The sequence below is a fragment of the Terrapene carolina genome, unplaced genomic scaffold, assembly GCF_002925995.2.
Source record: "Terrapene carolina triunguis isolate 2854851 unplaced genomic scaffold, T_m_triunguis-2.0 Scaffold310, whole genome shotgun sequence".
Lineage (NCBI taxonomy): Eukaryota > Metazoa > Chordata > Testudines > Emydidae > Terrapene > Terrapene triunguis.
Window position 1 is genome coordinate 3490796 of NW_020664661.1, and position 20179 is coordinate 3510974.

General features: G+C 49.4%; 1 protein-coding gene across 2 annotated transcripts in view; it reads right to left on the reverse strand.

Annotated features, from left to right (window-relative positions):
* Positions 1-19672, reverse strand: part of LOC112119868 (ATP-binding cassette sub-family G member 2-like) — a 23063-nt gene extending 3391 nt beyond the window's left edge. The window contains exons 1-13 of one of the 2 annotated variants that reach the window (XM_026657809.1): positions 19392-19672; positions 19029-19088; positions 15521-15635; positions 13584-13736; positions 12536-12693; positions 10727-10878; positions 8754-8879; positions 7387-7643; positions 5705-5787; positions 5143-5232; positions 2856-2980; positions 2199-2353; positions 723-812 (exon numbers count right to left, since the gene is read on the reverse strand). In XM_026657809.1, the coding sequence (XP_026513594.1) occupies positions 723-812; positions 2199-2353; positions 2856-2980; positions 5143-5232; positions 5705-5787; positions 7387-7643; positions 8754-8879; positions 10727-10878; positions 12536-12693; positions 13584-13736; positions 15521-15635; positions 19029-19088; positions 19392-19666 (1839 nt within the window). In that variant the 5' untranslated portion in view covers positions 19667-19672. The remainder of the gene's footprint in view (positions 1-722; positions 813-2198; positions 2354-2855; positions 2981-5142; positions 5233-5704; positions 5788-7386; positions 7644-8753; positions 8880-10726; positions 10879-12535; positions 12694-13583; positions 13737-15520; positions 15636-19028; positions 19089-19391) is intronic. The other variant, XM_026657808.2, reaches the window with a different exon arrangement.
* Between the last annotated feature and the right edge of the window lie 507 nt (positions 19673-20179).

Sequence of the window (20179 nt, forward strand, 5' to 3'; positions counted from 1 at the left end):
GGAAGGAGGGGGGAAGGGTCAATTTCTCCTTGTTTTAAGATCCAAGGAGTTTGGATCTGTATTCACCAGGGAATTGGTGAAAGGAAGGAGGGGGGAAGGGTCAATTTCTCCTTGTTTTAAGATCCCAGGAGTTTGGATCTGTATTCACCAGGGAATTGGTGAGAGGTTTCTAAAAGCTTCCCAGGGAGGGAATGGTGGCAGCGGACCAGAACTAAGCTGGTAGTTAAGCTTAGAAGTCCTCATGCAGGCCCCTACATTTGTACCCTAAAGTTCAAAGTGGGGATACAGCCTTGACAGGTGCTCAGACACTGTGGTAATGGGCGCCATACAAACAATATAGATAGATGTCCCACATCACATAAAGTGCCACCACACATTGGCCACTGCCCTGGCTGTCTCTGCTATCAGGCCATGGACTACTGAACTGCCCTCTAACCCATAGAGACGGTCTCTCCAGGCTAGGGACTAAACCCATGGGTGGGTGGTAGGAAAGGGTGATTTTCCCTGCTGCTGCCCATGTGGTACCTATTTTGTGGTTCAGTAGAGGAGTTCATTCCCCAGAGCTTCCAACCCAACACCTTTCATGAAAATATAAACTCATAAAATTAAAAAAAAGAGTCCTAAGCAATTACTTTCAAAATAACTTTATTCACCTTAAAAACCTCTTCAGGAAGTGACACCTTGAGCACCTTATTCATTTCAGAATAACATTTTCTACTCACCGTGAGGCCGTATCTGGGGATGCTGAAGTATTTGAGCCAGTTCAACCATCCCATCACAGAAGGAAGGTTCACCAACAGGCCAGAAAAGATCTGAAATGACAGAAAAAAAAAAGAGGCTGTCATGCGTTCACGCACTGACACAGATTCATACACTTTTAGGCCTTGGAAACACACAAGAGTTGTCTCACTTTAACTATACCAGTACAGTTAAAGCAACACTGCTTCCTCTAGGGTGGATGCAGTTGTACTGGTATACGTGTACCTTATACTGGTTATTCCCCATCCCGTCTGGGAAAACGGCACTTGCATGCCAATCAAACTGCACCCACACTTCAGGCTATACCTGTAGAACTATAGGAGTTAAATACCCATCACCTCTGCCTTAAACTCTCACTCACTTGGTAGAACTCACCCAAGCCTTGAAGAAATGTATCCAAGGAAGAAACATGTTAATGGTGAAAGCCAAAAGCAAACCAGAGCCAAAGCATAAATGAGGGGTGAATGTCCCCATTCCTCAGACTACGTGCAGCATTTGGCACAACAAAATACATCCCTTTAGAGCTTATTTCAAGTCTTTTCCCCATGACCTGGCACAATGCTATTTGCCAAGGCTGCCTGCAGTGCAGGGAAGAGGGGTTTGTTTTTAAACTCCCTTGACTGAAGTTGTTAAAGAAATCATGAAAACATTTACTTCTATTTGAGACACCGAATTTTGGTGTAAGCAGACTTGCACCCACTAATGCCACTGGTGAATATGGTCCCTGGTGAGCAGTAAAAGGAGCCTGGTTCTCTCAGGCTAGTCCTCGTTATGCACACACTCACATCATGGAGCCACAAGCCTCAGTAGCTTTCTTTCCCAGAAGGAAGGCTATTGACTGTGTGCACTGGGAGGGCTATTTGATGGGCCAGGACTGGAATAGCAGGGGAAGTTGTGAGTCAGCAGAATTGCACTGGTATGGTGTGCTTGGGACTAGACTAGCAGGGAGCATTGCATGTCAGGGTTAAGGTGCATTGTAGAGCAGTGGAAGGCCCAGGACCGGAATGACTAAAGGTGCAGCAGCAGGTTAGGATGCGGTACACTGGCTGCAGGACAGGATGGGAATAGCAGAGGGTGCAGTAGGAGAGTGGTGCACAGGCAGAGCTATGTTGGGCCTAACAACATGGGCAAGGGGTACTGCAGGTCAGTGCTGAGGCCCACGGGCATTTGGCAGCATTAGGTGGAAGCCTAAGACTGAAATAGCTGGGGGAGCTACAGGGCAGAACTAACATGCATTGGTAGAGTTGTGTGTGTGATCTCGGACTGCAGTGACAGAGGGTGCTGGAGGTCAGGACTGAGGTGCATTGTGTATGGGCAAGGGCCAAGACTGTCAGAGCTTCCCCACCCCTATTAATCCCTCACTTCCATTAGTGCTCAATCAATCCACATCTGCCTTCCATGCAACCCCTTCTCCCCCCAGCCGCGCACACAGTACTCACAAGCATGAAGACAAAGCAAATAGTGATAAACAGATTGGCAATGGCCACCACATTCATCCCAGCACTGATAGCCAGAGACATGGCCGTAGCTGCGTAGGATACTAGCACCAGTGTCAGCATGAAGAAAAAGAACCGTCCTGCTACTGCCTGATAGCCTGTCAAAACAGCATGAGACAGAAAGGGCTGGTGAATGGCTGGGTTACAAAACCTGGGCAGCTGCCCTCGGATCCCTGTCCATGGTAGCAAGACACTTGCTCAGGCGAGGAGCAACAGAGTTTAGAGTTGGCTGCAATGAAGCAGAAGCCAGATGGCCAGGAATTCAGGAGATGAAAACTGAAAAGTAAGTTTACTGGGAGTCGGTAGCCAGCTTCACCCTGCATTCCTGCTGCTGGCTGGTCTTTTTCTAGTAGGATTTCCAGCTAGATTTCACCCCATGAATTGTTCCTGTATATCAGACTGCATTTAACAGCCTCCAAACACACGCACAGTTCAGTCTGTGCAGGGATGCTGGAGGCACTACCTCCCCCTTTTTAAAAAAACATTTGTGTGGCTTAGCTGTAGAAATAAGCATGGATGGCTCAGATTCAAGATATCAAAGGTGTTTATGCAAGAACAAAGCGGGGCAGGGGCGGTTAAGTGAACGTATCAGTTCTTTACCAATCATCCAGTAACTTATGCATGAAAAGATAATGCCCGGAAGAGTTCTCATGGGCAAAAGGTCTCCAATCATCAAGGCAAAGAAGTATGCTGACACTCGGTAGTACCCACTGGTGTACTGATGGCTGTGAAGACAGGAACACAGGTTATTGTACATGTTTAGAGGTTATCAATATGGATGAGAACTACCTTCAGCAGTGTCTATCTGTTATTTATTAAAAAGACATCTGTAATGTCAGGATAACTGGGTTCTATTCTTAGCTCTGCCACTGACTCACTATCCAACCTTGGGCAAGTTGCTTACCTGCTCTGTGCCTCAGTTTCCCAATCCATAAAGTGGGGGGAACAATATTGATCTGCCCCTACAGGGCTGTCATAAGGGCTTCCTTATGCTTTGTAAAGGGTTTTGAGATCCCTGAGTGGAAGGCACTATAGCAGTGTGAAGCATTACTATACTGAAAAAGCCTCCCATCCCCGCAAAGGGAATGGTCCTGAACATTGCACAGGTGGAAGGCCAAAGGCTGGTTCTTACTGGAAGAGGACTGATTTGAAAGCTTCCATAGCTAACTCCGAATATCTGTTTCCAAGCAGAAGTGGAAGGCTCAAAACTTGGAACTCACTTCTAGGCCACTGACTCAAATCCAATCCATATCATGACCACAAGTCGTTGGCTGTTTGCTGGGCCAGGTGAAATGAGTTGGTCTCAGGTCAGTTACCAGGGCCCAGGTGCCTGGGTCGCCACTGGCACTAACTGGAGCCTGCGCTGGCAGTCTTTGTAGACAGGCCAAGCAGTGGTTAAGCTGTGGAGGCTGAACTCTGACAGGCCCTCACCCCTAAAGAGCTTTCTAGGGGACAGTGCTGGCAGAAATCAGCCTGAGGGAAGCTGGCAGTGCTGCTGCTGAGGCTGTAGTGGGGAGAGGCAGATGCGTCCAGTCTCCAGGGGCTATCATGCCAGTGCCCTACGGAGGCACTGCATACACTTTTAAGAAGTAATTATGTGACAGCCGTCATCTTGTCAACACAATGGGGATTGATTGAGCGACCTTCAGAGCTAAAAGTAGGAATTACTACAGCTTGAGCCAAGGTGCAGTAGCTGAGGGCTGTAACAACTCATACCCTGTGTGGATAGACACACTGGGGGACCTGTAACATACACTTCCCAGTGGGTTACAGTCACATTTCAGAGAGAGATTCCCAGTTGCCCCTTTAGGGGCAGCTTTAAAGCACATTTTCATTACTGCTATGGTGCAAAGAGGACTTCACAGGGGCCCAGGATCTGACACCCACTGATGTGGAAGCTATTCTTTGAGTCCTATTTTCTATCTATGTATGTGGGATCACCCAGCTCATAGTTCAGGCGTCCTTACAAGGCTGGGCCTCAATGCTAAGCCATTATTGGCAGGGGTGATGGATTCTGCCTAAAAGTGGGGGGGGCACGAGGCCCTGCCCCTTCTGTCATCCCAGCCCTGCCCCTCCTCTTTCCCCTGAGGCCCTGTCCCCTGGCCAAGCTGTAAGTCAGAGCTGGGGAGCTGGGGTCCTCCACCTGCCTGGAGTGGAGGGGCCTGAGAGCAGCTCCCGGCCCATGTCCAGGGCAAGTGGAGGGTCCGCGGTTTCCCACAGCTGCCTGTGCGGCTCTTACTCTGATCTGGCTCTGGCTCCCAGCCTGGCCTGGGGGCAGGGCCTCAGGGGCTGAAGAGCCGCAGCCTGGCCATTGTAAGAGCTGCCTGGCAGCTGTGGGGAGTCATCGACCATCCACCTGCCCTGGGTGGGGGGCCCAGGGGGTGGGGACGCAGGCAAGGGGCTACTCTTGCTCCCCCCTCCCCCAGCAGGTGGAGGGTCTGCAACTCCCCAGGACTGCTCTTACCCAGGCCAGGCTCCAGCTTCTGGCCTGACTAGGGGGTGGGGCCTCAGGGGGAAGAGGAGGGCAGTGGGCCGGGCCTGGGCAAAAAGTGTGAGGGCCATGGCCCCTTGGGCCCCTCATTCTGGTGCCCCTGATTATGGGTTGTCTTTTCTCTACCTCTTGAGCACTCCTGTGCAGCTTCCCCAAATTCTGCCCCCTGCTTAGCCTGGACTCTGTGTTCCCTTTGTACCATCCCAGATTCCTAAAACAGAGCAGGGTCCCTATTTCAGAGGCGCAGTCTTTGTTAGCACCAGAGGTTGCAGAGTAGAAGCAAAGCCTCAAAGTCAGGTCCTGGCAGGTGAAACTTGTTTCAGATAGTCTGTCAAAATTCCCACCCTCCACCCTAAATTCTGATAAAGAAATTCTTGTGGGAGGGCTGCTACTTACACAAACAATTTCTTGTCCTTTATAAACAGCTCAATTGCTGATACGCTGGAAAAGCACTGGTTTGTGGTTACGAAAAACAAGGATCCAACCCTGGAATACAAATCAAAATAGTTGAAGACCAAGGCACAGGCCAAAATCTCCAATACCAGAAACCTTATCCCGGATCATAGCAGCTAGAGACGCCAAAGGCCTATTATATCATCAAGGTATTTCCCTGCCAATACAGTACAGTTCCCCGACACAGGAGTATCAGAGAGACAAGGTGGGTATGGTAATACATGTTATTGGACCAACATTGCATACAGGAGGTATCATATATTTAATTGATACCTGCCTCTTCTTGTCTCCTTCATATTCCATGTGGGAATACTCCTTGGGCTGATGGGACAGCTGCTGTTTCAGGAACTACAGTAATGCCCGACCTCGGGCACCAAAAGCTAGGATGTCAAACCCTGTTCACCCCTCCTGGATCTGAATGTAGCCCAGGGACCCGACGCCTCCCTGCTGCTGAAATGTGGCAGAGATTGACCCAAAATAAATGGGACCCTACTTCAAGCCTTACCGATTCTGAATGCCACTTTGGTCTAGTTTTACTCTGAAAAAGATGGCCCCCACAATCAGGGCTAGGAGGGTGGTCACTGCAATCTGGAGGTGCAAAGAAAAAGGAATGATGCAAAGGGAAGAACAGGGAGGAGTCACCGGATAGAACACAGGTCATTAGAGCCACGTACAGGGCCCAAAATCCACATTTGTCTCTGATGTTTTGGGCCAGTGTTTGGGTACAAACAAAGATACTGGGCCAAATTCTCATCAGTTACCCTCCAGACAAGCCTAAAAGCCTTGGCCACACTCCTCCCCAAAGAAACGGAATCACGTGCTCCAAAGTAACAGCCCATCATCAATAACCCTAAACAGGGCAGAGAATTAACAGCACACTCAAAATTCAAGGCACTGTCTACATCCCCAGTGGGATGGAGAACTGACCATTTCCCAGACAGCCGTCACTGTACTTGCACAAAACTAAGGCTGGGATCTTTAATGGCGCCTAAGTGGGTTGGGTGCCCATTGTCTATGAAGGGTGCCTAGTTCCCTTAGGGGCCTGGAAAATTCCAGCCCTATTTTGACAGGTGCTTTATAAATATCGATAGACGTAATGGGATTTGGAGTCCTCTGCCTCTACATCACTGATTGGACTCTAGTCCTGGTCAGCAGGGAGCAAAAGTCATTCAGTGCCCCATGTGAAATTCCGTTTCTTAATGGACCAGTGGCCTAGAGATGTCTATGGGGTCACAGGATGTTCTGAGAAGAACTCAGCCCACTGTCTCTCTGTGCTGGATCCTGCTTGCTGCTCATTTGTTTAGGGTTAGATTGTGCTTTTAGCAGGGCCGGCTCTGGCTTTTTTGCCGCCCCAGGCAAAAAAGCCTCCGGCCGCCCCCCACCCCCCCCGGGGGGGGAGGGTGGCCGGAGCCCTGGGAGGAAGGCGGCGAGCCCCGGCGGGGGCTCCGCTCTCCCCCCAGCGGCCGGGGCGCAGGGGGCAGGGCGGCGAGCCCCGGCCGGGGCTCCACTCTCCCCCAGGCGGCCAGAGCGCAGGGGGCAGGGCGGCGAGCCCTGGCCGGGGCTCCGCTCTCCCCCAGGCGGCCAGAGCGCAGGGGGCAGGGCGGCGAGAGGGCAGCGAGCCCTGGCCGGGGCTCGCCGCTCTCCCCCCGGCGGCTGGGGGGAGGGCGCCAGGGGGGAGGGCGGCCAGAGCGCTGGGGGGAGGGCGGCGAGCCCGGCCGTGTCCCCGCTCTCCCCGGCGGCCGGAGCGCCGCGCCGCCCCCCTCCAGGTGCCGCCCCAAGCACAAGCTTGGTGGGCTGGTGCCTGGAGCCGGCCCTGGCTTTTAGTCACAGCCCCTGTCGTTCAGGGCTGTGTAATCTGTATGGAGCAAAGACATTGTGCTTTGGAGACACCCCAAGGAGTCCCAGTTCCTCCCCTGCTTCCGTCTTGCTCCAGAGGCACTGTAATTGACTGCTGGCATTTACCAGCCATTCAGCTCAGCCAGCGGGTCTGCTGCGATGTCTACTAAAGTCCTGGAGTTTCACATAGGTCACCAGCCAGCCATCAGGCAGTCACGATTTCTTGCCCCTGCTGACCAGGGCTGGATTCAAACCACTGATCTAGCGGGGACAGTGATACCACAACAAGGAGCCTGATATGACCACTGCAGAGTGAGACTGGAGTGGTCCTACTCAGCAGCAATGTCTCACCTGTGCCACAGACGCCTGGGGGTTCCTGATGAGGTTTTTGATGGCACGGTTGGACACCCAGTAGAGCTGGGTGAAGAATCCATTTGCATATGTGACCTCGTTCACGCGCCTCGACTTCCCCTGCTCATTCTGCTGGCTGAGCTCCACTTTCTTCAGCTCTTCTTTCGTGTCCCGATACTGGCTGGAGTTCAGGTACTGCTCGTGCAGAGTTTCCACCACGCTCTTGTCCACATTCTGCTCTTCATCACCGATTACCCCTAGAGTAAAGGGCCCAAGACAGGACTCAGCATGACTGGTCTAGTCCCCCATCTTAAACTTGGCACCGTTGGCTCAGTGGGATCTCACTAATGCAACCCCTGATCATGAGGAACCCGTGAAATCTTTAGCTGACCAGGATTTGGGATCAATGTGGGAGCTTCCCATTGGGTTTGCTCCAGGTTCCTTATTCATGGAGCCCACTAAAGAGACTGCTGGCCGGCATTGCAGACCAGGGCCCATGTCTTCAAAGGGATTTAGGTGCCTAACTCTCAATGTAATGAATCAGTAGGTGTTAGGAGCCTAAATGCCTTGAGGATCTGGGCCCAAGTGACAGCACTCTAGCTAGCCCAGCTGGTTTAAAGGTGGCTGGAACCTTCTTCAATGGGTGGAGGAGCCCGAGTGTGCACCCTCTACAGAGAGATTCTATACAACTGGGTCTTTGTTGCGTAGCCATACAACAGACCTGTTGTACTACACAGTGCTGCACACTGCACATGCATACACGGCTACAGAAAAAGGCAGTGTTTGATCATAAATCAACCCTGGCTGGTTTGTGTATGTTGCTTCCTTGGAGGACAAGCACTGTTTTCTAGTGGTTAGAGCATAGGACTAGGAGTCAGGACATCTGGGTCCTGCTCCCAGCTCTCTGGCTGTCTCAGGGTTTTACACTGCTGCCCATCACTGTACTATCTGAGCGCCTGCCACATAAAACCAACAGCAATTACCAACATCCCTAATGAATTTCAGGGAGTCTGTGGCACTGCTCCCTTTTCAGGGTCAGAACTCTGCTTGGGCTTGGGCTTGAGTTTTAGTTTGTCTCTGCTACCAGTTACCTCGGTGACCATGGGCAAGTCACTTCATCTAACTCCGTGCCTCAATTTTTTCCCATTGTAAAAGTGGATTGATAGCACAAAGTCACCTTTTCAAAGCATTTTGAGAGCCTGAAGGCTCCTGCTGAAAGGTGCTATATGTAAGGGCAAAGTACGAATAGGAAAATACAACAAAATGCCCACTCACTAGGAGAAAACAATAAAACAAAAATCTACCCTCACTGCCTGCAACTTCCCCTGCAGTCCGGCCAAGGCCTGCTGTCTCATTCACTGGCTCACCTCCTCCAGTCCCTCCATTGTCCAGGCTTCTCTGATCACCTCTGCTTGCCGCCACGGCGGTGGAGTCACCGTTTATCACATCAAGGAAGAAGTCAGCCGGGTTGTTGAAGGGCTCGCATTTATACCCTGTAACGATAGCAAGCAGAACACATTCATGTTTTAGACAGAACACTGCTTGGTAAGGACCAGTTATAAGAACACTCCACCCTCCCGCAGCCTCTTTCACACAAGCCTCTGGGGTGCTTTGGAAGCACTGACTAACCATAGCACCGCTGCTGAGAGGGAGGGTTACCCCTTGTTTTTCAGGTGGGAAAACTGAGGCATACCCATAGGTTAAGTCCACAATTTTGTCAAGTCTGCATTGGTTTTGGGTGCTTAACTAGAGACACCTTTGGACTAACTATACCTGCAGCTCCCTCTGCCTTGAACTGAGCTGTGGGTGCTCGGCCTTTCTGAAAACCAAGCTCGGTGTCTCCTTTTGGGCACCCAACACCCTGCAGGGCTAGACTGTCATGGTGCCTACTCGGCCTGTGGGGCAATAAGGCCCCTCCATGTCGTCTCTGTTCTGCTGAGGACTCTGGCCACAGGTGGGGAGAGCAGGGCTGCTCGGCCAGCGGTGCCTGTGGCAAGTGACTGGGTGGGTGAGGAGGGGACTGAGGGGCTGAGGAGACACAGTAATACTGGTCCTCCATCCCCCGCCACTCACTGGCCAGAGGGGAGTAAGCTGTGCACCCACACAATGAAGTACCCTCCCGAACAAGGGGGAAGGAAGAGCGACAGGGCAGAATGTAAGGTTACAGCACAGTGATACTGGCAGAGAAAGGAATAGAACCCAGGAGTCCACACCACACTCTCCATTATCCACAGAAGCAGGGTTCCCACTGTGTAGTCATTACCCTACTAACACAGGTGTAGGTGTAACACTGACAGACCCTGGTCGTCAGCGGGTGGGATTGAACCTGGGACCTCTGGAGCTAAATGCATGAGCCTCTACCGCATGAGCTAAAAGCCACATGGCCCTTAGCTAAGGCTGTAGAGCAGACTCATTAATCTCGCTTTCTAAGTGATCTTGGTGCCACTAGATGGGACAGAACACCACACCCAGGAGGTGCATGGGTTACATAGGCACCAACCACAGCGCTTTTCACCCTTTGTAAGAAATACCCTCTTGCACATGATCTTCCCTGCCAGTCTCCAGGGCCGGTGCTTCCATTTAGGCGACCTAGGCGGTTGCTTAGGGCGCCAGGATTTGGGGGGGGTAGCAATTCTGCGGCGGGGGGTCCTTCCGCGCTCCGGGTCTTCGGCGGCAATTCTGTGGCAGGTCCTTCACTCGCTCCGGGACCCGCTGCCGAAGTGTCCCGAAGACCGGGAGCGCGGAAGGACCCCCCCGCCGCAGAATTGCCGACGACGACCGGGAGTGCGGAAGGACCCCCGGCTAGGGCGCCAAAAACCCTGGCGCCGCTCCTGCCAGTCTCCCCACCTTCTCAGCAACCTTCAGACCTGCGGGCCCTGCACCCAGATCCCTGGTGGGTCACAGACCTCAGCGTGTGACCCACTGAGATAACCCTGCCCGGGATGCACATAGCCACCTAACTGTTGTGACCTTGTCGTTTGTTTTACTGAACTTCTAATTGTCTGGGAGCCTGCTGTCGGCCATCATTTTGTGAGGCAGAGTGGATACAATGAGCCCTGAAGGGGGGACATACACTGAGCTCTCATGGTGACCTTACTTTTGTTCTTTTTTGCTTTTCTTAATCTACATAAAACTCATTCAGACTGTAAACGTGAGGCAGCTTTTTGGGTCTGGAAAATGCAGCAATGGACTAAACGTAGCTGGAGCTGATCCATCGTTATTAAGAATCAGGCACTAAGCAATTAAAATAATTTGTTACCTTATTTCTTGCCGTGTTTTGAGACATAAGCACTAAAATATAATAGGGATTAGTGTTATTGCATTTGCACTGCAGACTTACCGATAGAACTAAAATATTTCAGGGCTTGCTTAGCCAGACCATGATACAGCACCTTTCCCAAAGCCAACAACGTTAGGCTGTCAAAGAGCTTGAAGATGGAATAGCGGGGCTGGTGGATAGAGAAAATGATGGTCCGACCTCTTCTCGAAAGCCTAGGATGAGAGCAAAGAGTCCAAACCTCAGCTGCGCCCATTGTTTGCCAGAAGCTGGGAATGGGCGACAGGGGATGGATCACTTGATGATTACCTGCTCTGTTCATTCCCTCTGAAGCAACCTGGCATTGGCCACTGTTGGACGACAGAATACTAGGCTAGATGGACCTTTGTTCTGACCCAGTATGGCCGTTCTTATATACATATTTCAGAAGACAGGGCAAGAGGGTCTGGTCATTCAAGGATATTTTTCTTAGCTACTGTTTTAGCCTAGTCTACCCAGACCACTATTACCTAGTTTTCCTTTGAACTATGTTTGCTGGAAGCCCTTTCACTTGCGGTATGTCTTCACTACCGGCCAGAACGGCGGGCAGCGATCGCTCCAGTGGGGATTGATTTATCGTGTCTAGTCTAGATGCGATAAATCAATCCCCGAGCGCTCTCCCATCGACTCCTGTACTCCAGCGCTGCGAGATTCGCAGGCAGAGTTGATGCGGGACCGGCAGCAGTCGACTCACCGCAGTGAAGACACCACGGTAAGTCAATCTAAGTACGTCGACTTCAGCTATGTTATTCACGTAGCTGAAGTTGCGTAACTTAGATCAATCCCCGCCCCAGTGTAGACCAGGCCTAAGTGAATGTAGTGTTGAAGAAAGTGCCCAACTGACAGCCCTGAAGGCTTCTGCCCCCAGAACAGATACAGCATGGGCAACAGCTGGGAAAGCTTCCCCTACAATGCCCAGCCAACAAGCTGCAAGCCTGAGAGGGAGGGAGCCATCTCTGGTGGAACGAGAGTTTCAGCAGCCTTTCCGGAGTGGTTGTTATGGACAATTTAGCTTCAGTTACGAGAGACCAAAGGAAACCTGTTATCAGCCATGATCCATTTTCCTAATGTAGGGAGGAGATCTGGGCAAAACGTTTTGTACAAAACTTTTTTCGGCCCAAAACAGCAGATTTGGCGACACCAAAACATTTCATGTCCATTTCACTAGACTGTTTTGGCCCCAAAGACCTAAAATATATATTTTTTTAAATCGGAATTCTTTGACATTTGTGAAACAAAATGTTTCGATTTTTTGGTTTGAAGCAATTTCTTTTGTTTCAAAATTTCCTTTTGTTTTATTAAAACACAAACTGGTCAAAACTGAAATTAAACTTTTTGATTTTGTCAAGACAAAGTGGCTCATTCAACCCAAGAGGATTTGGAATTTTTTGAGTTTTCCATTTGCTGAAAATTTTTGAAAAGTTTCATTTTTGGTTCAACCCAAAACAAAATTTTGTTATTGTTACTTCTTGGAATTGCCAGCAAAACTGAAAAATCCACCATCGGCCAGCTCTAGTCGCTGTGAGTGACAGCCAAGAAGTGACTAGACCATGAGGACTGAGCTCTCAAATCCTTCCCGCTCCAGAGGTGACCTCTCCAGGACAGAGCTGGGGTGCATTGGTTGCAGTGGGAAGCTGGCAGCGGGACTGTCCATACTGTGGCTGTTCTTTAGGGCTCTGAGCTGAAGCCCAGTGAAGTCAATGGGCTTTGGATCAGGCCCCGAGAAAGAGACTGCCAGGCCAGCCTCTTTCACCAGCACTAAGACCAGTAAGCCATTGGTTTAGATGAGCACAGAAGCATTGGTGTTAGATAATAAACCCCTGCAGCTCCTACCTCTTCAGGAGGATGAGCACCGCGTTGGCCGTGCTAGCATCCAGGCCGGTGGTGGGTTCGTCCAGGAATAGGACCGGGGGCTCCGTGATGAGCTCCATGCCGATGTTGGTTCTCTTCCGCTCCCCGCCTGACACCCCTCGGATTAGTTCCGTTCCTACCTAGAGCAAAGATTTTTGTGTTTGGTACCTGGCTTTGCTGTGGGGCGCCGGGCTTGCCCTGGCAAACAGTCCCATTAACACCCAGGGGACGAGCCGTGTCTGCAAGCGCTAGGCCGAGCTGTGCTTGCTGGATCCTGCCCTCAGGAGACACCACAGGGGCAGTGTGGAGATCATGCACAAGAGCAAATATTTCAAACACAAATTGTGCTGCTGGCTAAAGGCAGCCTGATGGGGCAAGGATGAATTCACCCCATAGCCTTTTCCACTGTGCGGGTGAGTGCTCAGCTACCACAGCAATGGGCATGGCATAAGGGCCTGAGTAGACCAGAGGGGACAATGATGACACCTCAGCTGAGATTGCCACCGTGGGCCCTTCTGACCCCTCATGAGTTTTAGCATCGTGACCTTGACGTCCTCACATCGTACCACAAAGCCAGGAAGTGGCTGCCAAAGGAGAAGAGCCCTGTGATCTGGGGGGCTGTAGGCAGAGTTCTTCCCCTATTCCTATATAGCACATGCACACTGGACATGGTCCAAGCTGCGCCACTTCCTGGACCTCAACAAAACCTAAAACTGCCTTCAGGGCTCAGCTCAACTGTCTTCCCTGCAGCATCCCTCCTACCCTATTTTTTTCTGCCTCAGAGAGGCACACAAACTCTTTCATACCCCTGGCTTGGAGCTAATGAGATGCAGCTGAACTAACATCGGAGTGAGTCAGCAAAAGTAACTCTACATTTCTGTGCTGGGTGTAGCCCCTGAGCTCAGGGCAGCTCAGCAGAAAAGCCCTGTATTCCTAGCATGGTACAGTGCCCATCCCCACTATATGGGCGAGAAGTTAGGATTCTGAAGCAGGTTCTCCCCCGGCCCCCTCACTCCCCGCAGATACTCACCTTAGCATCAGCTACTTTGCTGAGCCCCAGCTCACTCATTATCTGGGTGACCCGCTCTTCCTTTTCTTTAAAGCTGATGGAGCTGGGGAGGCGCAGGGCTGCAGAGAAGAGTAGATTCTCCCTCACCGTCAATGTGCCCATAACCACATCATCCTGAAAACAATGCAAATTCACTGCTGAAAAGCCAAGCACATTTCAGCTCAGTCCTAGGCACCTTGTTATTTGCCTTTCCGTAGCAGCGAGTGACCTCAGCTGGGATCAAGGCCCATTGTGCCAGGAGCTGTACGTACATACAGTGAGGGTCAGCCCCTGCCCCAGACAGCTTGCAATCTAAATAGACAAGGCACACAAAGGGCTACAGAGACGGGGAAGTGACTTGCCAAGGTCACACAGCAGGTCAGGAAACAGAACCCAGGTCTCTTGTTCCCTAGCCCAATGCCCTATCCACTAGACAACACTGCTTCCCACAAAGGCTGCTGTAGTGCTGGAAATGCAGGCTATGGAGCTTTGCACTGGGAGGTCATTTGTCATGTAAGTCACTGTGGGCCCAACTCCTAGAAGTGCTGAGCACTGAGAACTCCAGCTGAAGCTGCAAGTGCTCAGCCTCCATAGGTTGAATGGCAGCCACTCGGAGGAGCCAAGGCCCCCACTATGAGATGGAGTCGGCTACACACTTTTAACACCTATTGGCTCCAGCTGCAAGTCAAAACAGGAGCAGAGAGTTCTCACCCCCGCCCAGCTGATATTCAACCCCACAAAGCACCAAAACTGTGGGTGGAATCCTGGCCCCAATGACATAAATGGGGGGGTTTCTGCTGACTTCAGTGGGATCAGGATTTCACCCTGTGCTTCCATCCGACATGCTTCTGTAACACCTGGTCAGGAAGCACCACTCCCAGTGCTCTCAAAACGCAACTGTTCAACACAATCCCAGGCACTTCCATCAGATTAAATCTGTCCAATTTGTAAATATCTGTGCAGCTTCATAGCATTGAAATTACTATTTAAGGCTTGCAAGCCAGACCTTCAGCTGATGGAAATCAGCAGAGTTCCATAGACAATGCTTAGGTACATCAGCCAAGGTGCTGACTCTGTGGATAATTAATATGATTCCAAGGCAGGAAAGGAGCAGATTTCTTTAACCTGCTGAGGCCCTTCATCCACCTACAAAGCAGAAAAAAGGGGGGGCACAGCCCAATATTTTCCCCCACATGCAGATCATTTTGCATTTTGCTTTGGTTACTTTATAGATAGTTGGTGGGTTGGAAACTGGAAAGCAAGGATTCCTAAACCGGGAATTCTTACAGGAAAAATCAAAATCCTTCACACTTTCTAAGAGCTATGGGGGAATTTTTGGATCCTGGGGCTTGATCTCAGCTGGAGGATTGAAATCCAACCTCAATTCAACCTCTGCTTTCAGTCAGAAGCCCCGATGGTTCCCCGAGTCAGCTGCTGCCTTAGTTGCCAAGTTAGTCAGGTGTGTTCTCTTTGCCTCTCCCAGCTACCTGAATTCTAGGCTGTCATTGCTACTCTAGAATAAGCTGAGTCCACCATTTCAATCTCTTTGCACGATTCAGCTGGCACTGCCTGGCTGTAATGTAGTAGGAGTGAGGCTGACCAGAGCCTGAAGATAAGAAGATCATTAGAGCTCTCCTTGCTTCCCAGCCTTATCAGATGTTTTACTGTATCTAGTCCTTGCTGACAACCACCCACCTGCATCTGAAGGGCCCTGCTTGAGATGTCTCTGCCTGTGGGCCATCACCCTGGTTAAAGAACCATGTTATCATGTAGGAGTCTGGATGCCACTTTTCCATTCTCATGCAACTCCCTTTACAAAGACTTCACACCATGGCAGCTCTTGATCACCAATATCTCTGCTCCTCAGCCACTCAGCTTCTCCCAGCCAGGAGGCAGACAGAAGAGAAACAGACACTGACCTGCACGACATATCCTGAGATACACTTGAAATTTGGAGGTTGCGGGAAGCCATCTATGAGCACTTGCCCGGACAGGCCAGCAGGGTCCTTTCTAGCAGCCAGCACATCTAGGAGACTAAAGACAAGCAACAGTCCTTAGATTCCGCCATACCTACTCTTATTTTCATTGGGTAACTGCCACGATTAGGGATAATTACTAAGGCTTTGCATTTCTGTTGGGTCTGCACTGTAATTTGCTCAGAGCATGTTGCAAACTGACTGATCTCAACTACAAGCAGTGCAAGAGGCACTAGGTTCAGGCCTCACCTGCACTGGGATTTTAGGTGCAAACTCTTACTGTAGGTGCAATTCACAGGTGCACATCATGTTGCACTTGTGCAAATAGTGCCTACAGCTAGGGGTTTGTCCTGGCACAGCCACACCACTGCTAGAGCTGGGTGGTAGTTTGCAGCCAAAATGTTTTTCTGGTGAAAAATGCAAAGATTTGATGACACCAAAATTTTTCAGGAATTCCTGTTGATTTCACCGCACTGTGTGTAAAAAAACGCCAAACCACAAAAATATTCTGAAAGTCTAACCATTTCATTTCAACATTTTCAGAGTGAAACGGTTAAATTTTTTTATTCAAAATAACTTGTCCTTTTGAACTTTTCCTCTTTTATTTTTTTAAAAATTGAAAACAATAAAAAACACTCGAAACAACAACAACAACAACAAAAAAGTAGATGTGGGTCAAACATGATGTTCTGTTAGCCCTGAAACCAATATTTTTTGATTTTCTGATTCACCAAAAATGTCAAACATCGTTTTCTGTTCAGCCAAAAACATTTTTTTCGATTTTTTGGAATGGCAAGTCAACTGTTATTCACCCCACTCTAAACAGTGGCTCTAATCCCAGGGCTGGTCTACACTGCCGCGCTAGTTCAGCGCCTGGGGATCGAAGTTCCGAGTTCGATTTATCGCGTCTGGTCTGGACGCGATAAATCGAACCAGGAAGTGATCCCCGTCGACTGCGGTACTCCAGCTCAACGAGAGGAGTACCGCGGAGTCGACGGGGAGCCTGCCTGCCGCGTGTGGACCGCGTCTGAACCGCGGTAAGTTCGAAGTAAGGTATGTCGAATTCAGCTACGTTATTCACGTAGCTGAATTTGCATACCTTACTTCGACTTGGGGGGTAAGTGTAGACCAAGCCAAAGTGGAGACAAGGAATGAGTCTTCCTGCTAACAGGCAAACTCAAGCCAATTTTTTATAACACAGAAGTGTGTTGTCTAAGGGTCCAATCCATTGTAAATCAGGAGCAACTCTATCTATCTATCTATACACACATACGCACACACATACATAAAAAGGTGAATAAAACACTATTACCAAAGTGAACTCTTAGGTTTGGTCTACACTTAGAATTTATATTGGTATGGGTATGTCAGTGAATAGCAACAAAATCACCAGAGTAGATGAAGATGTATACAGAAAAGTACTTCTGTCAATGTAGCTAACAATGTTCCTACATCGGAGGAAAACTCGTTCTGTTGGTGTTTGCTGTATCCAGGGCTGGCTCCAGGGTTTTTGCCGCCCCAAGCAGCCACACCCTCCCCCCCCCGGAAAACAAAAAACAAACAAACAAACAAAAAAGCCGCGATCGCGATCTGCGGCTTTTCCGCAGGAGGTCCTTCGCTCCGAGCGGGAGTGAGGGACCCACTGCCGAATTGCCGCCGAAGAGCCGGACATGCCGCCCCTCTCTGGTGTGGCCGCCCCAAGAACCTGCTTGGTAAGCTGGTGCCTGGAGCCGGCCCTGGCTGTATCTACGCTGACATGCCCATGCCAACATAAGCTCTGTAATGTAGACACAGCATTAAGCAGATAGGGTTTTGTCCTATCCTGGGGGGATAAAAATGGATGCTTTTTTTGAAAAAATTTAGATATAAAATAATGTTATTTATATCTGATTTTTTTGGTTTTATTTAAATTGTAATAAGTATTTTTAAATATAAACCTGTTTCAATGAAATCTGAATTTAATGCAAAATATGTTAAGGCCTAAATGTCTTATAATCTCATAAAGTATTTAAATAATACATACATATGCTGTTTTGTGTGTTTAATTAAATTCCAGTTGCAGCTTGACACAAATCATGAGCAAAATGTTAATTATCTCATAAATAAGCAAGATATCATTCACTTTTTCTAACATACTAAAATGTACAATTAATAAGAATCTGAAAATATTCTGCTATATCATTGCTTAAATAAATGTATATAGTTGTAGTGTACCCTTGTAGGCAGCGAAAAGATGCACCAAATCTAGCATAAAAGCTCTCTTTAGTTGTAAATCAACATATTTTAATAGCTATGTCAACGATGAGAAGGCACCTTTCTTTAGAAAATAACTGAAGTACATATGGAAAGGTTGATGAAAATTGCTGATTTAAATCGAGGTTTGCCACGTGGTGATTTAAATCATTATTTCAATCACTGATTTAACTCACTCCACCCTGCTGGGAGGAGTTCAACGATGGCCTGTAAGAGACCATCTCACCCCCACTCTGATCTTCCTGGGTGATGACCCTGCTCTAGGCCTTGCATTGCAATGATCTTCCATGAGCTACTTTGCCCATCACTATCACTCTTAAACTAGCCACTGGGGTGGTGAGAGCGTGGCAATGCAAGACACTCTCCTCTTTTCCTCCCACACAAGAGCAAGTCAACAGATCCAACTTTTAAATGGAAGTAGCCTACTTTATACTTCTCTAGCATCTTTCACCCAGGGATCTCTAATCACTTTACAAACATTGCTGCAGCCCATCTGCACCCCTGTGAGACTGGAAAGTATTATCATCCCCTATGCTATAGATGGGGAGAACAAGGGAAATCATTTGCTCAAGGTTATGGAGCAAATCAGTGACAGAACCATGAACAGAACCCTGGGGTCTGACTCTGCTCCCTCCCAGAGCTGGGAATGGAACCCAAGAGTCCTGCCTCTTCGCTAAGGACTAGACCATGGGTTCTCAACCTGCAGGTCGTATCCTGACAGAAGACAGAGAGTCACAACCACCCTGATAAACAGGAGAGACTAGATGGGAGGGGGGTCCAGAGCAGTTGCAATATGGAAATGGTTGAGAACCCCTGCATGAAACTACGCTCTCAGTTGAAGCCCATGCAATGTGTATACACCGGCCATGAATAAATTTGGGCTGGAAATTAGCAGATTTCTAACTATCGGAGGGGTGAGATTCTGGAACAGCCTTCGAACTGGAGTAGCAGGGGCAAACAACCTAACTAGTTTTAAGACAGAGCTTGATAAATTTATGGCTGGGATGATATGATGTGGCTGCCTGTGACAACAGGGGACTTGACCCAGCAGGTCCCTTCCAGACCTATGTTCCTAAATCACGAAGGTGCCTTTCCAAGGCCTTAGATTTTTCCAGCTAGTCTCCTCCAGCCCCCAGGGAGTTCAGTTTCCACCTAGGACTGTTCATTCTCCATTGGAGGAAACCAAAGAAAGACTCACGAGGATTTGCCGCTCCCTGTTGGTCCCAGGATAGCATTCAAACCCGGCTTCATAATGCCACTGGAAGAGAAGGGAAACAGTTACTTCTGAATGGCGATCTGCCTCCGTGGAGCTCCTGGCAGAACCGGGGCCTGACTTTGGATCCAAACACATTCCATGGGGTGGGAAGTTTTAGAAAAATTATAAATAAAAAAGTGAAACATCCTCCCTCACATCAATTTGAAAGCAGTAACCATATTCCCTTCCTTGTCCCTAGTCCCCAGTGTCTTAAAGGAGGCTTCTGCTGGAGATGATGCCTCTCCCCTCTAGCAGATTTCACTCCTCTCCTTTCTCCAAAAGAGATTTTGGGATGCATGAACTTACCACACATTGTGGAGAACCTTCTTCTCCACAGTTATCCGTTTGCAGAGGGGCCCGTGGGACTGTTTGATGGTGTACTGGATGTTGTGGAAGCTCATGACAGAGCCCCGAGGGCACTGAAGGGATTCTCGTGTTGGGATAGAACGCAGGAAATTGCCTGCTTCTTCTTCCTCCCTGATGGATAGGATGCTGTGGTTGGCTGTGCCTGACCTCATGTCTTTGTTGGAGAGGCTGACCTCCACTGGAGGGAGGTCACCAGGGTGCTCTACAGCTCCCATCTGTTCGAATTGACTGGGTGGGAAACATTAGAGAAAGGGCAGAAAATAAAAGTTTTTTGTAAGAAGAAAAACTATTTTGAATCTTTAAAAAAAAAAATCCCACCCCAGCTCTGAAGCTCAGATCCAGGCTTCACTATCATCCAGAACAACACACATGGCAAGTTTGAAGAACCGGACCTGTATGTGTTTAGATTAGCAAGAGGAGTGTCTGAGTGAGGTGGAAAGCCACAGCCACAGGGAGGGATTTGGGATGAGTGTGACGGCTGCCATCTTGGCCTACAACAGGGGACTGAACCAGCTAAAAACACGCATTGCTACAGCTAGAAAGCATGGAGGTGACATAGCACACACTCACCAGTGGGTTACAAATTAAACCACCTTATACTTGTGAAACGTTGCATAGGGCAGATCAGTCACTCAGGGCTCATCTACACACACAAGAGATACCAATATAATTATACTGGTACAGTTAAAGCAGTAACTCCCCCCTCCCCCATGCGTATGCAAGTATAT